The sequence below is a fragment of the Lissotriton helveticus genome, chromosome 6 (genome assembly GCF_964261635.1).
Source record: "Lissotriton helveticus chromosome 6, aLisHel1.1, whole genome shotgun sequence".
In the NCBI taxonomy this organism is placed as follows: Eukaryota; Metazoa; Chordata; class Amphibia; order Caudata; family Salamandridae; genus Lissotriton; species Lissotriton helveticus.
This window is the reverse complement of record NC_136067.1, coordinates 1,382,638,414-1,382,660,991: the sequence shown is the minus strand read 5'-3', so window position 1 is coordinate 1,382,660,991 and position 22,578 is coordinate 1,382,638,414. Positions and strand designations below refer to the sequence as shown.

At 44.1% G+C, this 22,578-nt stretch overlaps 1 protein-coding gene across 2 annotated transcripts in view; it reads left to right on the top strand.

Annotated features, from left to right (window-relative positions):
- The first annotated feature begins 2,048 nt into the window (after positions 1-2,048).
- Positions 2,049-22,578, top strand: part of AMD1 (adenosylmethionine decarboxylase 1) — a 137,608-nt gene continuing 117,078 nt past the window's right edge. Inside the window, exon 1 of one of the 2 annotated variants that reach the window (XM_078649162.1) lies at positions 2,049-2,454. In XM_078649162.1, coding sequence (XP_078505288.1) covers positions 2,345-2,454 — 110 coding nt within the window. In that variant the 5' untranslated portion in view covers positions 2,049-2,344. The remainder of the gene's footprint in view (positions 2,455-22,578) is intronic. The other variant, XM_078649164.1, reaches the window with a different exon arrangement.

Genomic DNA, 22,578 nt, shown 5'->3' with positions numbered 1-22,578 from the left:
CTGCAGTGACAGCAGAATATCCCGCCCACCAGTATGGATGACATGTGATTCCTTCACCTTGTAATCCTCATTGGCTTATGTGACATTCCCTATAGACTGATTTACATACTTGTATGATTCATTGTCTCTGTGTAATGTGTGCGTTGTGTAAAGTACTGACACACACTGCACTGATATGAGTAGCGCTAAGCAACAAATGAAATGCATATGAGAGAGGGGCTACCTAAAGATAAGGGGCACTGTTGGAGGGTGGCAGTGAGGGAATCCGAGGAATCCGAGGAGGAGGTAGTGGGAGGGGCTATGGAGCGATGAGGGGCACTGGTGGAGGGTGGCAGTGAGGGAATCCGAGGAAGAGGTCATGGAGTGGAAGGGGGAGTTAGGGAGAGATGAGGGGCACTGGTGGAGGGTGGCATTGAAGGAATCCGAGGAGGAGGTCAATAGGGGGAGGGACTATGGGGAGGCGATGAGGGGCACTTGTGGCTTTGAGGGAATCCGAGGAGGAGGTCAATAGAGGGAGCCATTGGGAGATGAGGGGCATTGTTGGAAGGTGGTAGTAAAGGTATTTACGGAGAAAGAGGTTATTGGCGCAGCGCCAAAAAAGACTTTCGCATCAGCGCTGAAGCCGGCCTTTCTGTTTTTGTTTATTTAATTAGCAGTCAGGTCATAAGGGCTCCGGTAGAAAATACTTTAAAGTGCGTGCCTATTATATTTACTGCTATATTCAATGTTTTAAGTTTGAAGGGGATTTTCCTAATGTTTTTACCGGGAAAAATGAAAGTGGAGCTCGATGGTGCCTGATATGGGGCTGGGGCCAAAGGTCAGCTGTGAGATAAGGTGCACTGGAGAGGAGTAGTGAATAATCAAGCCTGTTAGGGAGTGCCTTGCAGAGTCCGTGGTCAGGTGGAGGTAGTAATGAAGAGGGATTCTCCCTGAAGGCTCGCACAGAGGAAGCCCGTGAAGTGTCACTTGCCTGATACTCCCACCAAGAAACCTCCTCTTCCCATCAAAGGGACATTACATGGAAAAAACACTTTTTGAGAGTGATCACATTTAGAAAGAGATTTGAGAAAGAGTGCGTTTTACTGGGCCTTGTAAGACTAGGAAGAGATAAAGGAGGGCCTTGAAGCATGCCTGCCTAGACATATGTGCGAAAAATCGAGCTCACAGTGGCCCACCCGAATGCACCCTTGGGTGTTGGGTGATTTTTCTGATTGATGTACCTCCTGGGGCATTAACACCCCATTCATGTCTGTATTAGACCGGCCAGGTGGGAACCCCAGTTACGGCTGAGGCAGTCCTGGGCTAAGGAGATAAACGGGGTCTTGGCTGCATGTGGCTGACACAATATATAAAAGGGCCATTATGGTCTTTGCTCCACATCGTATGACAGACACTGTTGCTCAACTGTTATGCAGCGTTAAGCCTACCCGTGTAGAAGAGAGTCGGGCCTTCTACCTTGAAGTCTGACCACAGAGTTGTACTGCAGGCTTGATATTAATTTATGTTTACCTTTAAGAGAAACAAAACAACTACGATACTAACAGCTGTCCTGTGACTAAGCGTTGGATGTCAGGCCTGCTGGGAAGCCCATGAGTTCGTGCACAGCCTCAGAGTGTTGGAGGTATCATGACACATACTACAAACCACACACTCATATTATTCTTACTTTATGTTTTAGCAAGTTACCTGTGTGTTTACATTTAGTTGAAGCTCCTTCATTATCAGGCGTTCTGCAAACCCGATAATTATGTGTTCTATCAAATTTGAACTCATGAATGCTGCGCATTTCCCTATTTGGCATCCCCGAGCAGCGGTGTGGGAATAATGAATGGTTCAAGAGAGTCGGTCACCTCCGCCCGCAGGCACGAGCGCCCCCTTCCTTTTCCCACTGCAACCGCCGCAACGGAGTGAACCATCCAAGCCCCAGCCTCCTCTCCACCCCTCTGTCGGAACATTCGACAGCTTGCTGATGGACGGCTGTGCTGACCTATCACCGGAAGGCACGCCTCTCCTACCCTGTGACGTTAGGGTCACGCCCAGAGTCTATAAAAAAAGGCGAGAGCGGCGGGACCAGCGCTTTACACAGTATGGCCGGCGATATTAGCTAGCGCTCGCTCCACGTCCTTCTCTGTACCGGGAGGAGAGCACGCAACAAGAGACGGGAACCAGCTGCAGCCCGACACTACCATCAGCGGCGGCTCAAGAAACACACGCCCATCATCATCATCCAAGAAACAAAGGGGGAAGCTTGGTGAAGCCGGAGTCGCAGCGGGCTTCGGCCTTACTGATTTCTGTTGCTTTAGTTGATTCTGCGGTTGTTGGTGGCTGTCGGCGGCGCAGGAGGATGGAAGAGAACGGCGCACACTTCTTCGAGGGCACCGAGAAGCTGCTGGAGCTCTGGTTTTGCCAGCGAGGGCCCAGTCAGGGATCCGGGGACCTCCGTACCATCCCGAGGTCAGAAAAGGAGATGCGCATTGGGTGTTTGTAAGCAGTGAATGGTTGCGGGGTGGTTGTATTGGTCAGTTTGAGGGGGGCGCCAATACAAAATGGCCATATGTGCGCAGCTCGCGCTGTCAGACCCTGGTGGTGTGTGTAGTGGAGACTGCACGTTGGATACAAAATGTCCTCTGCTGGAACCTGCCGATTGATGGTGTAGCGCGTCTCCTGGTGGCCTCTATTGGTGGTGAGAATCGCTTAAATATGGGTGCGAGGGCCGGCTCTTTGCCAGGGCGCGGCCCCGTTTGGTGGATTCAGGCTTCACATGGTGGTGCAGATTGTACGGCTGCCCAGTCATTCCCGCACCGCTAGCAATTGATCTGTGGCGCATTATTGGTGTCCATGTGGTCTGAGCGGTCCGATCATCGGGTGTCCTCAGTGGGTTGTGCCTATGGCGGGCTCGGCATAGCCCTGCGAATGGCGCCACTCGCTGTCCTGCCTGCCTGCCCACAGAGCGGGCTGGCTGCATTCCTATTCCCCGCCCCCTCGGGAGAAGGGGGTCCGGTGGCTGATTGATGACTCTGCAGCAGGCAGGATCGCGGAACGCCTGTCGTCGCTGAAAATAGGGTGATTTAGGTCTTTACCGAACTACATCCACTGCTCCCATGGGAAAATAGCAGGGATCGCTGCATGACCTCACGCACAGCCTAAGCGTGGCTCATGGCACGTACTTTTCTGCTCAGCGTCGGGTCTTGGTGACTGGATGCCTGCGTTGATCGCCCCGCATTGCTCTGGAGCTGTGTGGGTCGTCTGACCGCGTGCGTCGCTGTTCTGGACGCCTCAGTGACCCCGACGGCTCAGCAGTCTGCAATCGGCCGTGCGCGCCTCTAGCTGCACCTCACCACGTGCTTTCCAGCTCATTGACTGCATGCCCGGGCGGAATACTTTTTTTTTCTATTTTAGTAAGGCACGGACGTTCCTTGCTCAGGAGACACCATGGTCCAGTTTGAAACAGTTCAATTGCAGTGCGCTACATACTAGACGTACACTATCACTTTTGCTTCGTTAAGCGCTATATAAATACATTTACACAAACCAGTTTTGTGCATTGGGTCATTTACCCCAAACCCTCCCCATACGCGCCAATATAATGCATAGATCGTATGTACTGGGTATTTCAGGGGAGCAGATATATTTACTTTGTAATCTGAATGTAAACCTTACGGTGGCATCAGCCATTGTAAATAGGTGCCAATGACATCCTACAAGCCCCATTAAAGAAGGTATTCCCTTTGACCTAGGCCTGTTTTACATGTGTGGGGTGTGCATATAAACCCCCTGGCAAATTGTTGGGACACCATGCTGACTGTTCCACACACCCACCAAAGTATAACTCCATTTGACATTCACACTAGTGCCTACTTCTCCACATACACCAGCCATGTTACGCACATCTCTGAATGGCCCGTAACTTTAAATTGCACCCTCTTCCACACATGTACCAAACAGTGGGCTTATTAAAATTATCCCATGTATGAACTGCTTGCCTATGTCTATTCAGATAGAAATCTAGTTGTTTATTATTGTCAAAGCTCTTAACATGGATCTAGCCAGACACGTGTTTTGCATTACCTAATGTAACATTACATATTGTCTCGATTTTGATCCTATGTTGTACGCTCCACAAGTATTCTCTCCTGTTTACTCGTTTCTACTTAACCGGAATTTGACATGCTGGATTGTGACAGATCTCTAATTATGCACTTTCCTCCAGTGCATTCTGGTTTGCATAGCTTGGACACACCTCACTTTTTGGAGAAGGTGCTGCTTCATGTTCAACGTTTTGTGACTTTTCCTGTCAACACATTCCTCTGACGCACGTGCAGGGTGGGCTACACTTAAATGAGAGCAGTATTTTGCTGTTGCTTGGACTATCTAGTCTCAGAAGTGGAACACTCTCAATCTCCATCATGAACTCCGTACACTTAGGAGCACCCACAGACCTCTGTCCTACCATCTTAAATCTAAGGAGTAAGCAAATTGCATACTAAACACCTACACTGATAATATACAGTCATCTGGCATATGTAAAAAACATATAGAACAGTTGTAATGATGTAGTCTTCAAGTGTAGTTTCTTCAATATTTGTTCTTAACAAATTGTTATGATTTCAAAGCTAAGTCGACCTGTTTTGTCGCAATCACGACTTCATCAGGCCTGATTATTTTAGATTGTCAATAGCTAATTGAAAGTAATATCCATGACTCCACTCCTGGAACAAAAGTTACAGAAGTTAAGTGGAGGTAATGGGTGTGTGAATAGATAAGCACACAAGGAGTTTTTTTCCTGGAGTCAGGTGTGAGCATTCAAGTACGTAGTTGCTCAGGTGAAGCCCTGTCATCTGGAGCTTAGTTTCGACTTTGCTGCAAGTATGCAGACTCTTCCTAAGCTGATAACACCCAGCTCATCCTCACTCAGACCCTTCTACCACTAGAGCCAACTCCCACAGAGGCATGATGAGTGGATGAATGACCACTCAAACTTAACACAGACAAGACTGAAGTACTAATCTTTGACACCTCTCCATAGAACGACTCGTGGTCTGCTGAACTCTGGCTTTCCCCCTGCCCTTACAGATCACGCCCACAGTCTCATCCTGGATAGGAAGCTATCCATGAAGACACAGGTAATGTAGACTCCACCATCTGCTTCCATGCCCTATGCATGTGCCAAAAGATCTTTAGGTGGCTCCTAGACCACACCAGAAGGATTGTTATGCAGACCATCTTCACCAGCAGGCGGGTCTATAGGAACACACTACGTAGGAATCTCCGCATGCCTCCTGAAGAGACGACCATACAAAACTAAGTAGCAAGGCTCCTCCTCGACCTCCCCAGACACCACATCACACTCCACCTCAAGCTGCACTGGCTCCCGATCCATAAGGTGTCAGTTCAAGATGGTGACCCATGCATACTGGGCCCTGTACAACGAGTGACCAACCTACATCAAAAAACATATGACCAACCAGACACCCCTGAATCTGCAGGGCCAACAGACTTTGCTCCTCACATTTGGCAGCCAAAGCCTGGGATACCCTTTCCCTGCTCCTCAGGGCAGACTTGAAGCTCCAGCAGTTCAGGAAAAGACTGAAGGCATGGCTGTTCAAATGAACACATCACAAAGCAGCTAGCAATCTCAGTGCCTCGAGTCCCTCACTGGTAATTTGCCACGCTTTACAATCCTGGCCGATTGATTGTTTATCATGCTGTCTCACATGGTCGGTATTGCCTGTAGTATACTTATCATAGCATTTTACTCTTTAGCAGCTGTCGCCAAGATCACAACACTACACACGGTCTTTTCTTTCTGGCACTTCGTAGATTTACTGGAAAGCTAAGCTCACTCTTATTTCAGTAGCCCAAAGGCACGTATTGTGATAATGTAGCATGCTAGCGTTTTGTGAGCCCTTATTGTAGTGATAAATTACAATTACTGTGCTGCTTTCAAATCCCTAGTGCCTTGCCATCAAATGCTAGGCATGAGGCGTGAGTGACTTGGTTTTTGGTGTACTCGTATGCAGCATCTGGAGCCGTTCATTTATGCTTTGTTGAAGTCGTAAAACTACAGGTGTGACCGGTTAGGTTAATTGCCAATACTGTTCACTTTCTTTCCTTCTCTAATTGGGACACGTCCCTGACTCAATGTGACACCAAAAGTTTTACTTCATATTCTTTTTATTTTTCAAATTGTTCATTACCATGTTATATCTTTTTCTTTTGTATCAAACTTAGAGTTGTGGGGATACTCCACCTAGAGCGCTAACGCGGTGTCACGGACATTATCTTGACCCGCCTGAAGATTAGCGCTCTAGTGTTTTGTGTTTAGGGGGGTTCCTGACGTTTGGTTCCGCCCATACACTTCCCGCCTCTATTTACTGCGGGAAGAAACGTCTGTTCCGTTCAGAACTGTGAGTTCTTGTGGCGTGCTTGTTGACTGGCACTGCTTAGTTCAAATTTTGTATAGTTAATTTTTAATTGTGTCTAGAATCGTTTAAATTTTTTTTAATTTAATGTGACCCGAAGCGATTTTTTTGAAATGTTAATGTGCTTAGTTTAGAATTTACACACGCTAAAATAACCTAAGTTGTGGGGATACTCCACCTAGAGCGCTAACGCGGTGTCAAGGACATTGTCTTGACCCACCTGAAGATTAGCGCACTAGTGTTTTGTGTTTAGGGGGGTTCCTGACTTTTGGCTCCGACCATACACTTCCCGCCTCTTACTTAACACACTATGTGGCGAACGCACTTTGCTTACACAGCCGATGACCTTAGAAGGCTCAATCAGCAAAAGAGGTGTTGTATGGAACACTTGTGGGGCCTATTCTCGTGTAGATCTTGTTCCTGGTCCATGCTTGTACCTCCACCCGAGACTCCAACTCAGGCGCCCCCCTCTCCGGGCGGCCAACCCAGTCTCAAAGGAGGGCTAATAAACGCCCGGTCTATGGGCAGCCATAGTGAGGACATCAAGGAATTGATTTGTGTACACGGACTGGATTTCCTTTTTATAACTGAAACCTGGCTCAGCGAGGGAAGCAATCCTGACCTGTCTATTGCCATATCCCCTGAGTATAACATCGTCAGGGCAGACAGACCGATTGGTTGAGGAGGGGGCATTGTGATAATCATCAGAAACTCATTGAAATGCCACACTTTCAGCCTTACCCATCTCGAATGTACTGAAGGCATGGGTTTCTCTATTAGAATTAATGCCTCTCGGTCCTTTACAGGAGGTCTAATATATCGTCCCCCAGGCTGTCCAATTGGTTTTCTTGAATCTCTGGGTGAAGCTCTAGGACAGTTGCTTGTGAGTTATCCTTACTTCACACTTCTGGGAGATTTTAATTTACATTTAGAAGCCAAGACTAATTCACAGGTTTCAAACTTCCTCCAGACACTTGAAATATTTGGTCTGTCTCAAAAAGTAACTAATATGACCCATCAGGCCGGTCATACGCTCGATGGGATATGTTCCAATTTTCCGCATCTAGTCCCGCATTTGCCAATCCCCCAAATTTGGACTGATCATTGTTTTATTCCATTTGAGGTAAATACAGAGCATACGCAGAAAACGGTAAAAACCACTACACCTTACGTCACCAGTTTAAACTGGACCCTGATTGCGAAAAATAGTCAGCTTAAGTCCTCAGCTCAGTCACAGGTTCCCAGCCTTTCTGGCGACGTGCGGCTTGATTCTAAATTGTTCCACATGTGGATGCAACTTACAACCAATAACCACGCCCCACCAAAAGACCCGGTTAAAAACAAGGAAAAATCCAAAAGGATAAGCGCCCCGTGGTATAATAAGTCCCTAGTAGAAGCACATCTTCAGTGCAGAAAGGGGGAAAGAAACTGGAGGTAGAAGTATGACCCAATAGCAAAAAGTCAGTACATAAAATACAGGAATCTTTATTTTGCAAATATTAAAATTGCCAAAAGGGCTTACTACACGAAACTCATTCAGGAAGCCCAGCATAAACAGAAAACCGTTTTCGCTATAGTAAAATCTTTTACCCACCCGACAATTCTTAAACAAGATATCCCTCCATCGCAGAGTTTCTGCGACCAGATCGCTGACTTGTTTGAAGATAAAATAAAATTATTGCAGGACTACTTTTTACCTATAGGACGCCCCATCAAAGGGAGTACTAGTGGCCCTCTGTTTCCCCGGACGCATACCTTTGCAACGTTCAAGCATGTAACCCTTGCTCAAACTCATGAGGTCATAATGTCCTGTAAATTGGGATCACCGTCTGATGCCTGCCCCCCCTACATTCTTCATCAAATAGTTGAGGTCGTAAATCCCATAATCAAATAGTGAATGAATCACTTAGTTCCGGGACCGTTCCTCTGGATTGGAAAAAGGCTATAGTTAAACCTTTGATGAAAAAGCAAAATAAAAACCCTTTAGATCTTTCGAATCTTCGTCCCATATCTCTGCTTTCAATCCTTGGTAAAATCACCGAGCACATGGTCCATCAAGAGTTGTCAGATTTTGTGGAGACACACAATATTTTGCATCCTCATCAATCTGGTTTCCGTCCTAAGCACTCTACGGAGACGGCTCTCATGGAACTAACGGATGCCAATAAAAATGTACAGTATGAAGGGAAGAACGCCGTTCTGATTCTTCCAGATTTATCGGCGGCGTTCGATACCATCTTCCATAAAATCTTTCTTGATAGGCTAAGACTGAGTGGCATAACAGATGGGGCTCTAAATTGGATAAGATCTTTCCTATCAGAAAGAACTGACTATCGCCTTGGGGCCTTTCTGCTCGAAGGAGAAGAGTGTTACCTCAGGAGTTCCCCAGGGCTCCATCTTGAGTCCGTTGCTCTTTAATATTTATATGGTGCCCCTCATTTATTTAATTGAATCCTATGGGATAATGGTAACATCATATGCTGATGACACCCAGCTGATTGTATCCCTGGATAAAAACTCCAGAGTGGCCGAACAAAATTTCCAGAATTGTCTTGCTGACGTTTTCCAATGGATGAATGACAACTGTCTAAAATGCAATTCTGGAAAAACAGAAATACTGCCCATTGGGAAAAATGTCAACTTTAGTCCCAATGACTGGTGGCCAGTGGGTGCCACCTCGCCTCAGAGTTTAGTAGAAACGGCCAGAATATGGGCATCCTTTTTGAGTCGTCACTTTCTTTTGACCAGCAAGTAAGGAGTTTGGCAGGTAGTTGTTTCAACATCAAGGAAATCATCGGCCTCTGCGGCCCTTAGGAAACTACATTAGCTTCCCCTACACAAAAGGATTCTTTTTAAAATCTTGTTGACCTCCTTCAGAGCCTTAAACAACATCGGTCCCAAGTATCTTATAAAAAGATACTCCCATTACTGTCCCACTAAAGTTCTGAGATCAGCCGGTTGTAATTCAGCCAATATCCCCGCCTTTCATCTTTAGACTAAAGGGGGAAAAACCCTCAGTGTCCTGGCTACTAAGGCATGGAAGGGAATACCAAAGGAGCTAAGACTACTTGACCGGGAAACCTCTTTCCGTAACCAACATAAAACTTGGCTTTTTAATTTGTCAGATGCCTATGTACTAGCGGCCATATAGATCTCACTTCTGTTGTCTCCCCCTTTCCTTAGCGCCAGGATGCTCCTTTCGGAGCGACCGTCTGCGCTCTAAAAGTTTCAAGATAACATTAACATTAACAACCCACACGCACCTTTTTACATTTGTACAAAGCACAAATACATTTTTCGACATTACCTAGGTACAACATGAAAACGAGAACATTCTTTGTATACAACAGCCAAACACATACATGACAAATGTTTACATAGAAAAATTGCTTGTTTTCAATTCACTAAATGTTCTTGAATTCAACAGTGCCTGTTATCAAACAACCCTCTGCTCATGGAACTTAATCTCATTATTAGATATGTTTATCCAAACACTATGATGAGACGCCGGGGATTTTTCTTTTTGCTGCACATGTTGTGAAACAATACGTGGTTGCGTTTCAAACCCAAGCGTTAGTAAAGGGTTCTCATCAGGACCAATAGCTGAAAACAAAATGTGACACTATAATATCAATTCTCCAAAACTTTTAACACCTCTACGTTCCCCTGGTAACCTTTCTATGATATCAGCCAATCTTTTTCTCCAACTATTTAGTGTCTCCAAGACTCATTTCTGCAACAGAAAAGGGAAAGTGCACACGGGGGGGGGGGGGGACGGGGACAAAAAAGAGAGAAGCGGACCGTCAGGGTTTTTTTTTTTTAAAACCTCAGCCTCAATCAAGATGCACTGTTGTGCACTTGTATCTTTCTATGGGGGGCATCGGCAGCCATCCTTGCCGTATTTTGCTGCTTTCTGAAAGATGAAGGAAGACAGCAATGTATTTTACCTTTCATCTCAGCGATTACACATCACTGTGTTCATGCATTTTGCCTACCTTTGTCTTTGTGATCGGCCTTGTATGCCGTAATGGAGTTTTAATGACCTACGGGAAAACCAAAAAAGTGGTAAGGCCGTGCTCAGTAGTGGGCCAGTATTTCTTACTCGATCGCGGTGTTCCTACGTCAAGGATTGTCTGCTAAATAAAGTTTTTGAAAAGGAGAGAGAGAACGTCCAGTTGGGGTTTCTCAGGCAGTTGAGGTTTCTCGTGCAAAAACACCACATATGAAACTGTAAGCGCGAGCTTTATATTTAATTTTGTTTCCTCGCTTTACAGTTAGTGCGCTGCACCAGATCTAACTGGGTGATGGTTGAAAAAAGGATGCACTCATTCGTTGTGCCGCGGCCGCGAGTCACTTCATCAACAAGTACTTCCTGTTTGACACGTGCAAGCCTGGAATGATGGGAATTGTAGTTTTTATGTTTCGCTCCTAAAAATTGTTCCTGATACACATTCTTCCATAAGGATTTTGCTATGTGATTAATTGAAAGAACTTCATAAGTATTTGATGATTTTTATGCACGTTGCCAATCTCCGCTGAAAGTCCTCAATCCAATCATGAATCAAGGTCATAACCACATGGTGAAGCCTGTAAAATAAAGGTTAATAAATCAAACTTAAAGAACTTCATAGGCTTTTGATTTTGATTTTTATGCAAGTTGCCAATCTCCGCTCAAGGTCCTCAGTCCAATCATGAATGAAGGTCATAACCACTGAGTGAAACCTGTGAAATCCAGGTTTATATTATACCCATAAGTATATTAATGAAAAGATTAGTTCTAGAGACTGTAGATTTCAGATAATTCATTAAGGCCACCAATGGCAGTATCGAATTTAACAATTAGTAATGTCTCTCTCTCAATCTTCTTTCCAAATCACTTCCTCGCAGATCTGGTTCCAGTTTAGAAATCACCGTGCAGCGCAAGTCTTATTCTGCATGGTTGTGATTGATCCAATGCTGGACTAACGGTGCGGACAGCACTTTTCTCCGAATTCTAGATTTATGCGGAGTTATTCTTTGTCGTACTTCCTGGTTTGTCTTGCCTACATAACGTTTCTGACATGGATACAGCATTCCATAAACGACATTCCTGGATTTACAATTTGCAAAGGTGTTATGTTTCCAACTCACATTTTTGTGAGAAAACAGAGCCTTCTATTGTCTGGTTACAACAAAGGCCTGTACCACATTTATGGTGACCCTTAATCGGGGGTAAACACAGTTGTTCCCGCAGTGTTTGTCTTGATCCCACTCGTGGAAGAGCAACACGGACGACCTGATTGCCAATGCTGTTTTCTTTTTTTTAAGTGCGAATAATGGACATTGATTCAATGTGTTATCCAATTTCTGTACTAGATGGCAGATTTAAAAAAAAAGTTGGTGCTCGGGCAGAATGTGGTAACACATACCATGCGATCCATCTTCGTTTTTTCTTTTCTTTGTAACACTTCCTTAGGGGTCCACCATGCCCTTTTCATTGCATGTTTCAACAGTTTTTTTGGGGGATAATTTCAATCTTTTAATCTGTCCACTAGTTGGTTTGCATGGAAAAAATATTCATCTTTGAATGTGCAATTTCTTTTTATCCCTAAAAACTGTCCATAAGTGAGATTATCCCTTCAACTTCCTGGGTGGTGGCTGTTGTAATGTAAGGATTTATTTCTATCCGTTTCTTTTCTGTACAGTGTTGTCACCAAACATCCTTCAGAAGCGTAGACTTCCACATCCAAAAATGTCATCCTTTTGATGCATGATTAATGCTAAACTTAATGTCTGCCGACCTATTGTTTACCCATCCAAAAAATTGAAGCAAAGTCTCATTTCCGGTACATATCAAAATAATTTAATCTATGTAACGGACCCAGTTTGAAATATATTGGAAGAATGGGGTTATGCACAAGCTTTTCTTCAAATTTAGCCATGTAAAGGATTGCCAGCTCTGGGGCAAAAGGACATCCCATGGCACAGCCCTTTATCTGGAAATAGAAATCTGTTTTAAATCTGAAATAGTTTTTACGTAAAGAAAAACTCGCAAGCTTCATTATAAAATCAGTTGGTACTCTGTTTGGTTTTGGTCTTGTTTCCAGGAAAGATTGTATAGCTTCTAATCAATCTTCTTGTGGGATCTGGGTATAAAGCGATACTATGTCAAGTGTCACCAAAAGTTGATGCTCCGGTGTAAATTTGACCTTTTCAATTTTATTGATAAAATCTGTCGTATCCTGAATGTAGGATGGTATTTTGATCCATAAACGGTTTCAGAAAAAGGTCCACGTATTTTGAAATTGGTTCTAGAACTGATTCACACCCTGAAACTGTGGGTCTCCAGGGTGGAGGAGTTGTGTTTTCATGAACTTAATGTAGGATGTATAATAGTGGAATTCTAGGATGTTTTTTATTCAGAAAATCAAATTTCTTCTGTCCTACAAATCCTTTTTCATGATCATTCTTCAATATTAACGTCAACTCATTCTGAATGTCTTATGTTGGATCATTATCAATTTTTCTGTAGCGTTTTCACACCTAATTGCCTTTTCACCTCAGCGATGTAATCCTGAGTGTTCCAAACCACTATAGATACACCTTTATCAGCGTGTTTTATTAAGATTGTGTCATTTTTAAGAGCAATTTAAAAAATAAAAAGAATATCAACTAAAACTTTTGGTGACACATTGAGTCAGGGATGTGTCAATTAGAGAATAAGGAAAGAGTGAACAGTATTGGCAATTATAGTGGTGTTTTGTTTAATGGGCCTAGCCTTACTGTTGAGAGGCTGTACCTTCTATTAGCTGGTTAGGTTAATGACAGCACCTTCATGGGGCAGGGAAACAATACTGCTTTTTGTTTTCTTTATGCACATTTCTTATCTAGTCTTGCAGGCCTTTTGTTGCTATATTCCTCTGATCAGGAGAAAGGTTAGGCCAATCACTGGTTCAGGATCTAAAATGGTAGTTCTGACAGTGTTAAAGTAGGTGCCACAGCAAACTTTGGCTACTCGTCAATCTGACCATGCTAGCAGTTTGTATTTGTATTCAGTTTCCAGACACATTCCTATTGCTGTAAAGGGCGTAGTTATGTCTACTTTAGGCTGTCATTTAGTGGCATGACCTTCCACTGAGTCTGGGAATGTTCCCATTTTAATTGTCCACCGTGCTTTAGTCAAATGTAGTTTCAACTTTTGCATTTTTATGGACACTTGAAGGTTGTGATACTCTTCAAGCTTGAATAGATGACCACTTATGCTAGATGGAACTACCATTTTACAATGTCACTTTAACACTAACAGCAAATATACAGAAGCAATAGGGAACATGCCATCTAGATAGGCTCCCGAGCTACTGGCAAAATGAATAGCCAGTATTTAAAGTTAATATGAATGATAAAATGCACACTTAAAACAAGGCTCATCTCTGTAGAGAAAGGAACTGTTTTTAGGTAAATGCTAACATTGTGTGCAGGCTTTGTAGTCACAAATTTGGCTTGGTCCATTGCCTAGTTTGTTTTTTTGCTAGACCAATGGGTGAAGCCCACTGACCATGTTTTTGGAAAAACTTGTATTGTCAGTTTAAGCAAATATTAAACCATACCTAAACTTTACTTCGTTGAGGGCCCGTGAGGGTCACTCGTGTATCTCAAGCTGAGAAGTTGGACTCTGAGTGAATACAAAAAGTGAACAACCATTAAATGTTTGGAATAGGTCCTCAGTAAAGTGAATGCACACACAACAAAAATTTATCATTTATTGTTTTCGATCTTTAATAATTCAAAGAATAAGATTGTACAGATGTCCTCAAAGTGAATAAAACTAGTGAGTGACCTGTGACAAATAATGAGCATCACAAGTGAAATTGTTTATAGAAAAGACAGTGTATTGACATAGCAATCAAAATGGCTGGGCAGAGGAAAATACACTTCATAGTGTACCCTACGTATGGCTAGACATTCTCTTTAACGTCCAAGAATATTCTAAACCATTGAAGTTTAAACCCCTTTGCATGCCTATGCCTCAGGACCAGGTATGGCAGCACCCAAGGTTTTTTTTAGCAAAAATAAAGTGCATTCAGCAGTAATTGGCAATGATGTAGATAATTAAGGAAACCAGCATTTGCAATGCAATTGCTTTCGCCTTTGGGACCTTGTATGTATTTAGCTATGCAGCACATTAGCCTGGGTGCTGAAACGAGAAAAATATTCTTTCAGCAGGAAATGGTATAGTCCAATGCTCTGTTTATAATATAAAATCAGGGCCTTCGTTGGTCATATCACTGAAAATACAAGATTTGAATAAAAAAAATGTTCTGTTGTGGAAGACCATTTCTATGGACTGGAATCTAGAGAATGCTAAAGTGATTCTGGTATTTTACTGACCACCTGCTGGTCGTTTTCTATCAAAGTTAAATAGGCAGTTGCCAGAAAAATAAAAAAGTCCCTAAGCAGAAAGCAATTCTGGTATTTTGCTGACCTCTACTGGTTGTTTTCTATCAAGACAGTTAAATAGAGGCAGTTGAACAAGCAGAAAGCACTTCTGGTATTTTACTGACCTCTACTGGTCGTTTTCTATCAAGACAGTTGAATAGAGGCAGTTAAAAAAAAATCCCTAAGCAGACAAGTCCTATAGCTGATCTCCAGAGCCCACAAAGTACATACACATATACACTTATATAAGTTTATACTGAAGAATATACAAGAGGTCTTGAATGCTCAACCTAAAAAGAATGCATAATCTGTCTGTTTGAATTCACGAGGTGGTTCTCTGATCTGGGTCTGACTTGAACAGCGTTGTAGGGCAGCGTTGATTTTATCTTGAACCAGCCCATAGAAGTTTAGTTGTTGGCTGTGAACCCAAAATGCAAGCTAGTTGTATTGCTATTGACAGTGATTGTTTTTGTCTGGTCTTTGTTCACTCTCTGTATCGCCTGAGTATTTTTACCTCCCATACATAGTTTACATACACAGAGGCTGGTAGTCAGCGGGCTTCATCCATTGCTCTGTTAAGTTATCACTCACATTTTGCCACAACCGACCACAGCATGGAACAGTGGATCAGTGCTTTTTGCCAATTGGGTTCTTTCACTTTGACAGCACTAAGCCTGTACATGTTCATTTTTGCTGAAAGTTTTTCTTCAGTAGCTCAGCTGGTTCAAGATTGTGTTTTAGTTTTAATTATTAACTGACATGGTAACTACTTGTGATTTGATTAGTTGTGTTTTTTTTCTTGATTCAAATACAATGCAAGCCGCAAGTGAAAGGCTTATTTAAAGAATCTTAAGTAACCGGTCCATCAGCGGATGTTTTATAAGTATACATTAGTTGTTACAAGCGCAAGACAGCCATGTTAAGTGGTGAAAGCATATTATCTCTTTTACTTTTTTAATTTGTGGCATATGCTTTGGAATAAAAAAAATGCACAGCTTGCCTAGGCCAAATCTGTTGACTTTGACATTTTGTTTTTCTGTAAAGAGCATTGGTCCAGTTAGAGCGCAATTGGTAAGTCAGCCACTTGTCTTCTGGGCGCCCCTCCCTCACTGCTTCTGTTAAGTTTCCAACACTTTAGTTTCCGGTTTGACAAAATGTACTAAAGCAGTTGTTCCCTGCTGATTTTGGTGATTATTCTCACAGTAAAACTCTGAATTTGCCAATTGTTGTTGTTCTATTTCACATTTAAAGGTTATGCCCTTAGTTACATAGACTACACTTCTTGTGATTAAGTATTGCTTCTTGGGGCACACCCATTTCTGAACCCTTCAATTTTTATCCAGCGTAAAAGTGATTCAAACCCCATTTGTTCCCAAAGCTGTTCCAAACATAGTGGCCCCTTATTCCCTAATCAGACAACACCATGCTTAAGCTGGACTATCACTTCCCACTATAGTAGATATTCCACCATGGCACCTCTACTTTTATTTTTCCATCTGCTCCCCCACTGACTTTATTTTAGTTATTTTCTTTCTGCTTCTTTTTTATGCAGAGCTGACTGTTGGCCTACTGACCTGTTCACATTTCCCTCTGATAGGCCTGTTCCCTTGTATTCAGGTCCTACAGTTGCCATTAAACCTTTGTACCATTTTTCATCAATATATGTAATGATGGCACTTATGCTTAGATTACGATTGATATCTATTGCTCTGGCTGCTATAAGCCATATGGCTTTCTGATGAAGCCCTGATATACTTTGAATGTTGACTTCATTTATTGTTTGGCATTTTGACGCTTGTTTGGGCCTCTGATTTATGTAAATTATATATTCCGTCTCTGCATTGCTTTTTACTTTTTATATTTCATAAAAACATAATGAAAGATTTGGACCTAAAGAATTCCAATACATTGCACAAAATCACTTACAAACTCGATTGGAACACAGACAGGTTCAGGAAATAGTTTGTGGAGTTGTACGAGTGCAGATGAAATTAGACAGCAGAGACACAAGTGGTGAGTAAAGCACAAGGTGATGTGAAGAATGCTTGCAATTTGACCACTGGCAATCGCTCAGGGTAGCATTCCAACTCATCTTTTCCCCACCATGCCACCTCAGATTACACCCAGTCATATGCAAATTATCCCGGTCCCTGCTGCAACCGGACTAGTGCAACCTGACTGACGAAACCAATATTGGATTGCTAGTCTTATGGTTCAGAGAGGACCTGGCTTGGCAGTTCTGAACTGGTCCTGTCTGAGACGGCTCAAGGCTGATTTGTATGACTGGGTCTAACTGAGGTGTCATGGCGGGCAACAGAATGATGGTTTTGAATGATACACCAAGCAATTGCTCGTGGTTAGACTTATTGCAAGCATTCCTCCCCTCACCTTTGTGTGTAAGTGACTCTTTAAAGCGAGGATTACTGTGGTGCTAGACTTCAGTGTCCGATTGTTTTAAAGTATTATAACTTCATTGTCTGCTTTCAATATGGCCTTTCCAACATTGACTTTTCTGTATTAGACTGCAGAAAGAAGTTTGACACCTTAAATTCCATCTCGTGAAGGGTAGGGTTTTAGAAGATCTAAAGAAATTGCACATTTTCTAATTACCATTTCGGATGGGATGGTGGCCAAGGAAGCATACATTTACTTTACATTTGCCGGTGCGTTAGAATCGTTTAATGTAATGGCCATCCCTCTGTCTAGTCTAATATATAGTTATTTGCTGTCTTGGAACCCTGAATGTAACTTGCTGATATAGCCTCCTGTGCAAAGCTTGTTCCTGGATAATGAGACCTGGAACAATCAAGGCTGCCAACAAGGCCTCAGATTTTTATAGAGGTTGCACTTAATAAAGTAGTGTTGCAGAAGAGGAAACTTAATGGGAAAATATGTAACCGGTACCGGCAGAACAAGGCAACAGTCGGGGAGACCTGCTACGGGTAAGCTGATGGGGATTCCAAAATTGCAGTGCCCTGTGATGAAGGCTTTTCTCCTAACCTTAATGGCTAAACCGTAAAAAATAGAGAATGGCAAATCCCTCTGTTAATACATTTGGTAGCCAAATTTGATGCCAGCATCCGTGATTGTGCTGATAGCCCACCAGCTCCAAATCTTGAAAAATTTAGCGATTGGAACAGTGGAAAAGAGACTATAAAGCTCAGCATCTATTTCGGCTCAGTCCTACTAGGCCATAAGTGTTATCATAAGAGAACAAATTGCCATTAAATGCATTTCCTTCAATTTTTTAAGTGACTAATGATTGCTTCAAATATCACTTGTCTGACTGGTAGTTATGTGGTTCAGAAGTCCTCCTCACTCCCCCACCCCCCTTCCCCTCATCCCCCCGTTTTCAGTAATCTCGCTAAAATTAGTGGGCAGTTGCCACACAGCAAGAGCCATGTTTGAAAGCTGAGGCATAGCTGGATTATATGGATGGAGAGTAAAGATATAAACACATGGTTTGTGATAGTGAAGGCAAGGACGATGGTCACAAATAAGATGTGGTTGAAAACGTACTTACAGGGAGAACACCACACTCTGGGGGGTGAGTCAGGGGAGCTAAAGCTCTGGGTGCGGTTTTTACAAAATCAGCATATCCACATTTGCCAATGTCTTGATTTTAAAAACAATATCTTTATTGCATTTTATCTTTTCCGGTACATTAATCCACAAGTCTGTGTATGTATCAATATATCAACAATATAATGCCTCATAACACTATGCATAAAGATAAAACTATTTCCTTAATTTTACTTCAGTGTTAGCCATGTCTGGGGTGTAGGGGTTGTGTATATATACGTATACAAATCTCTCTGGGCGCCTACGGCCCGCACATCCGGTCATCGCCAGTGAAGGTCCGGGACAGATCAACATATTTCGCAATGAGATCCAACTCTAGATTTGCATCATAGTACGTGTCACAGGTAAGTAGATGAATGTACAGTTCAATATCAGGTCCGTGCATTAGATTTTATTTTATATAACAGCTCTACCTCATTCAACTACAATAAATAATGGTTCAAAACAGATATCAGTTAACCTAGGGTGTATGTTTCAAATGTTCAGTGTCATCCGAGTGGAGCCGCGACCAGACTGGTGTGCAAGTATGACGGAGGTTCCCGCTTGACCAAATGATGGCAGGGAAGGTGGCATGTAAAAATAGCGCAGTGTCGGCGACTAGGTGGCTCTTCAGGTGTCAGATCCTGCTTGTTGTACCTGGTGTATCTGCAATGTGGCATTAGAACGTGTGAAATGTCTTAGCATTCCGTCCCAGGTCTGTGCAATGGGATACTTTCGCATCCCTGCTGTTTCTTCCCTGTGTAGGGTGGTACCCTCCGCTCGTGCACAGACCTCAAGAGATTGTGTCCAATGTGACACTGGTGGATCCTTGTGTTTCCACCTCTTGGTTATAAGGCGCTTCGCTGTTATGCGGCCCAGGTCCCGGAACCTGGAGCCTGCCTTATTGGCCTTTGTTCTCTTAGAAGACCCCAGGATGCAAACTTCCCACGTGGAGGGCACCTCTGTGTTCGTGCAGTTGAGTGCGTCTGATATCGCACGCCAATAGGGTATAAGCAAGGGACCGGACCACAACATATGCAGTATATCAGCGCCCAAGAGGCGAGCCCTCGCGCATTCGGAAGTATTGACGTTGAAATATTTATTAATTTTGCCTGGTGAAAGATACGCCCTATGCAATATGTAAGCCCGTATGAGTTTAAATTGGAAGTTCTGCGGTGTGTGCGTAGCACTAGCTATAACTCGTTCCTGTACATTATCCGTCCAGGGACTGCCTCTGTCCTCAGTCCAATATGCACGGAGTCTCTGTAATGGTTTCAGTACGTGGATAAGCAAGGCTTGTACTAGCCAATGTATCACACGCGACCCCTCCCCCATCACATGCAGGTACTGTATTAACTGGTGTCAGCAGCTCATTGGTCATATCACCCCACTTTTGTTTGAATGTTCCTACAATGGCTGCGTGCAAAAGAAACTGGCCCGCTGGTAATCCAGTTTCCGCCTTCAGGGTCGCGAAAGGTAGTAAGGCACCGTCTGCTTACAGATCTCCAAGTGTCTCCACACCCACTGCAACCCAGGGCGTCCATGTCGTGTCCGTTGTAGGGTCTCTCTGTGCGTCCCAAGAAGCCGCAGTACCTTAGCATATAGGAGTATATCTTTTGTGAGGTGAAGGCTTCTCCTGAAACCCCCTGTGAGCCAACTCGACATTTATTTGCGTCGGGCGAGGGGTATTTCCCAAGGGGTAAAACAATCCACAGATCTGGGCCTGCGTCCAGATCGCTTCTCCGGTTGCCGTGTCCGCCAGGTTCTTACCACTGACCCACTTTTCAACCCACTGTAGTTGCTCCGCTAAATAATAGAATTCCAGTTGAGGGACTTCTAAGCCGCCACTTTCCGGGGATGCATATAGTTTCTGCAGTGCTATTCTAGGTCATCCTGCGTTCCAGATCAAGCCACGGAGCATCCCCTCTAGTTCCCAGAAGAGCTTCAGTGGGATATACACCGGGAGGTTCGCAAAATAATATAATAGCTGGGGCAAGACCATCATTTTGGTTAAAGTGGCAAGGACTTGCAGAATTGCATCTGTGCTATGATTGAGGAAACTGCACGAAAAAAATTGCCCTCCAGTATCAGTCAAAGATATATACCTAGGTATCTGATCGTGTTTGGATACCAATTAAGTACAGTCCCGCTATAGCGGCAGCAGCTAAACCCTCATAGAAAGAGTAAGCACCCGATTTAGCCCAATTTACCCTGAGACCCGATACTGCCTCAAATCCACAGAACAATGCTGCTATCTCCAGTGGCTCAGAATGAAGATCTTGTATATACAATAACAGGTCGTCCGCATGCAGGGACACTGTATGTAGTCCATCGCTTAAGGGGATGTCCCGTTCCGCGCCCCCCTCACGAAGGAGAGCTGCTAACTGTTCCATAGCCAGAGAGAAAAGTAACGGAGACAGAGGGCATCCCTGTCTGGTCCCTTGTCTCACCCTAATTTCATCTGATAGGAGCTTGCCTGTGCGAGCCCACACTGTGGGTCGTTGGTACAATAATTGCACCAGCTGTAGATAGTCATCCCCCAGCTCATATTTACGTAAGACCGCTGCAAGATAAGGCCACTCAGAGTCAAAAGCCTTCTCATGGTCCAGTACTAGACAGGCAGATCTAGGCCAGTGTTCCGTGGCATACTTCTGGACCCGGAATAATCGCCGAATATTTAATGAGGTGGTCCTAGTAGGTACAAATCCGTTCTGGTCGGTATGCACCAGAGTCTGCACAAACGGAGCAAGACGTTTAGCTAGAGTCGAGGCCACATTTTTATAGTCTGTTTAACAGAGCCAATGGGTGATAAGATCTCAGGGAGTCAGGGTTCCTGCCTGGCTTCAAAAGAGAAACCAGCGTTGCCTCATTTTGTGTGGGGGTAAGTGTTGAATATTCCAGCGCTGCTGCGTATACCCTTAACAGTTCTGGTACTAATACCACTGAGTATGCCTTGTAGAATTCAGCCGGCAGGCCATCCGGACCAGGTGTCTTGCCATTCGACAAGAGTATAAACACTATCCCTTATTTCCTCCGGCAACAAAAGAGCACCTACTTCTTCCTGCTGACAATCTGTTAGCTGTGGCAACGTTAGCATGGATAGGAAATTCTGTATATCTGTATCCGGGTCTGTCAAGCAAGACCTGTATACTGTGGAGTAATGTTCCTCGAAAGCGCAGTGTATATCTTTTTGGGTATGCACCATGACGCCTTGTGCATTTTGTATCGCTGTCACAGGTGCAGTAGCCATGTCTTGCCGTATCAGCCACGATAGCAACCTACCAGGTTTGTCTCCCATGTGATGGGTGCGCGCTGAACGTGCTGTATAGTTTAAATTACGGAGACTATCTAGTAGTCTGGAGTGTTCGTCTCTGAGGTATCCCAGAGGTCCAGTGTTACCCTCAAATGCTTCACCCTCCCCTTGAAGCAGGTCTTTTTCTAGGCTGGCAAGATCTGCTTCCAGTTGTCGTCGCTTGCCCGCCTGCTCACCAGGGCAGTCCCCCTTATCACAACTTTGAACGCGTCCCACTCCACCAAAGGCGTCGTGGCTGTACCAGCATTCTCCTCAAAATACAGAGGGATATTGCCAGCTAATAAGTCCCGGAAGGGCTCATCCAGTAAAAGGTCTGGTTGCAGTCGCCAGATTGGGATCGGCAGGCGGGGGCGCTCCCATGACTCCTCCAAAACATGCGGGTTATGGGCAGTGCGCGTCCGGCCTAAATAATAAACCGCCAATACCTGGAGGAGCAGCTCTTCTGAGAGCATATAGTGGCCCAGTCGTACTTGCAGATCGTGGGCTCCTGAATAAGAATATACCCTGTCTTGGGGATGACTGTCGCAGGCATCCTTCAATTGCCAATGTGCAGCCCAATTCATAGCGTGGTGCGTACTTGTACCCGGAAGGGGCGGGAAGGAACGGTCTAGTGACACCTCAAGGATTCTGTTATAGTCTCCCCCTAAAAGCATGGGGATGTTTTGCCAAGGTGCAAGTATGTGTGATACCCTGTCAAAGAATGCAGCCTGTGCCGTGTTAGGAGCATATATTGATGCTAGCATTATTTGTTGGCCGTCCAGAGCTCCTCTAACTATTACATATCTCCCCTCCGCATCCACTAGCGACTGTGTGATTGTGAATGGAACACCCGCCCTCACCCATATTAGTGTAAGTAAAGTAAAGTAA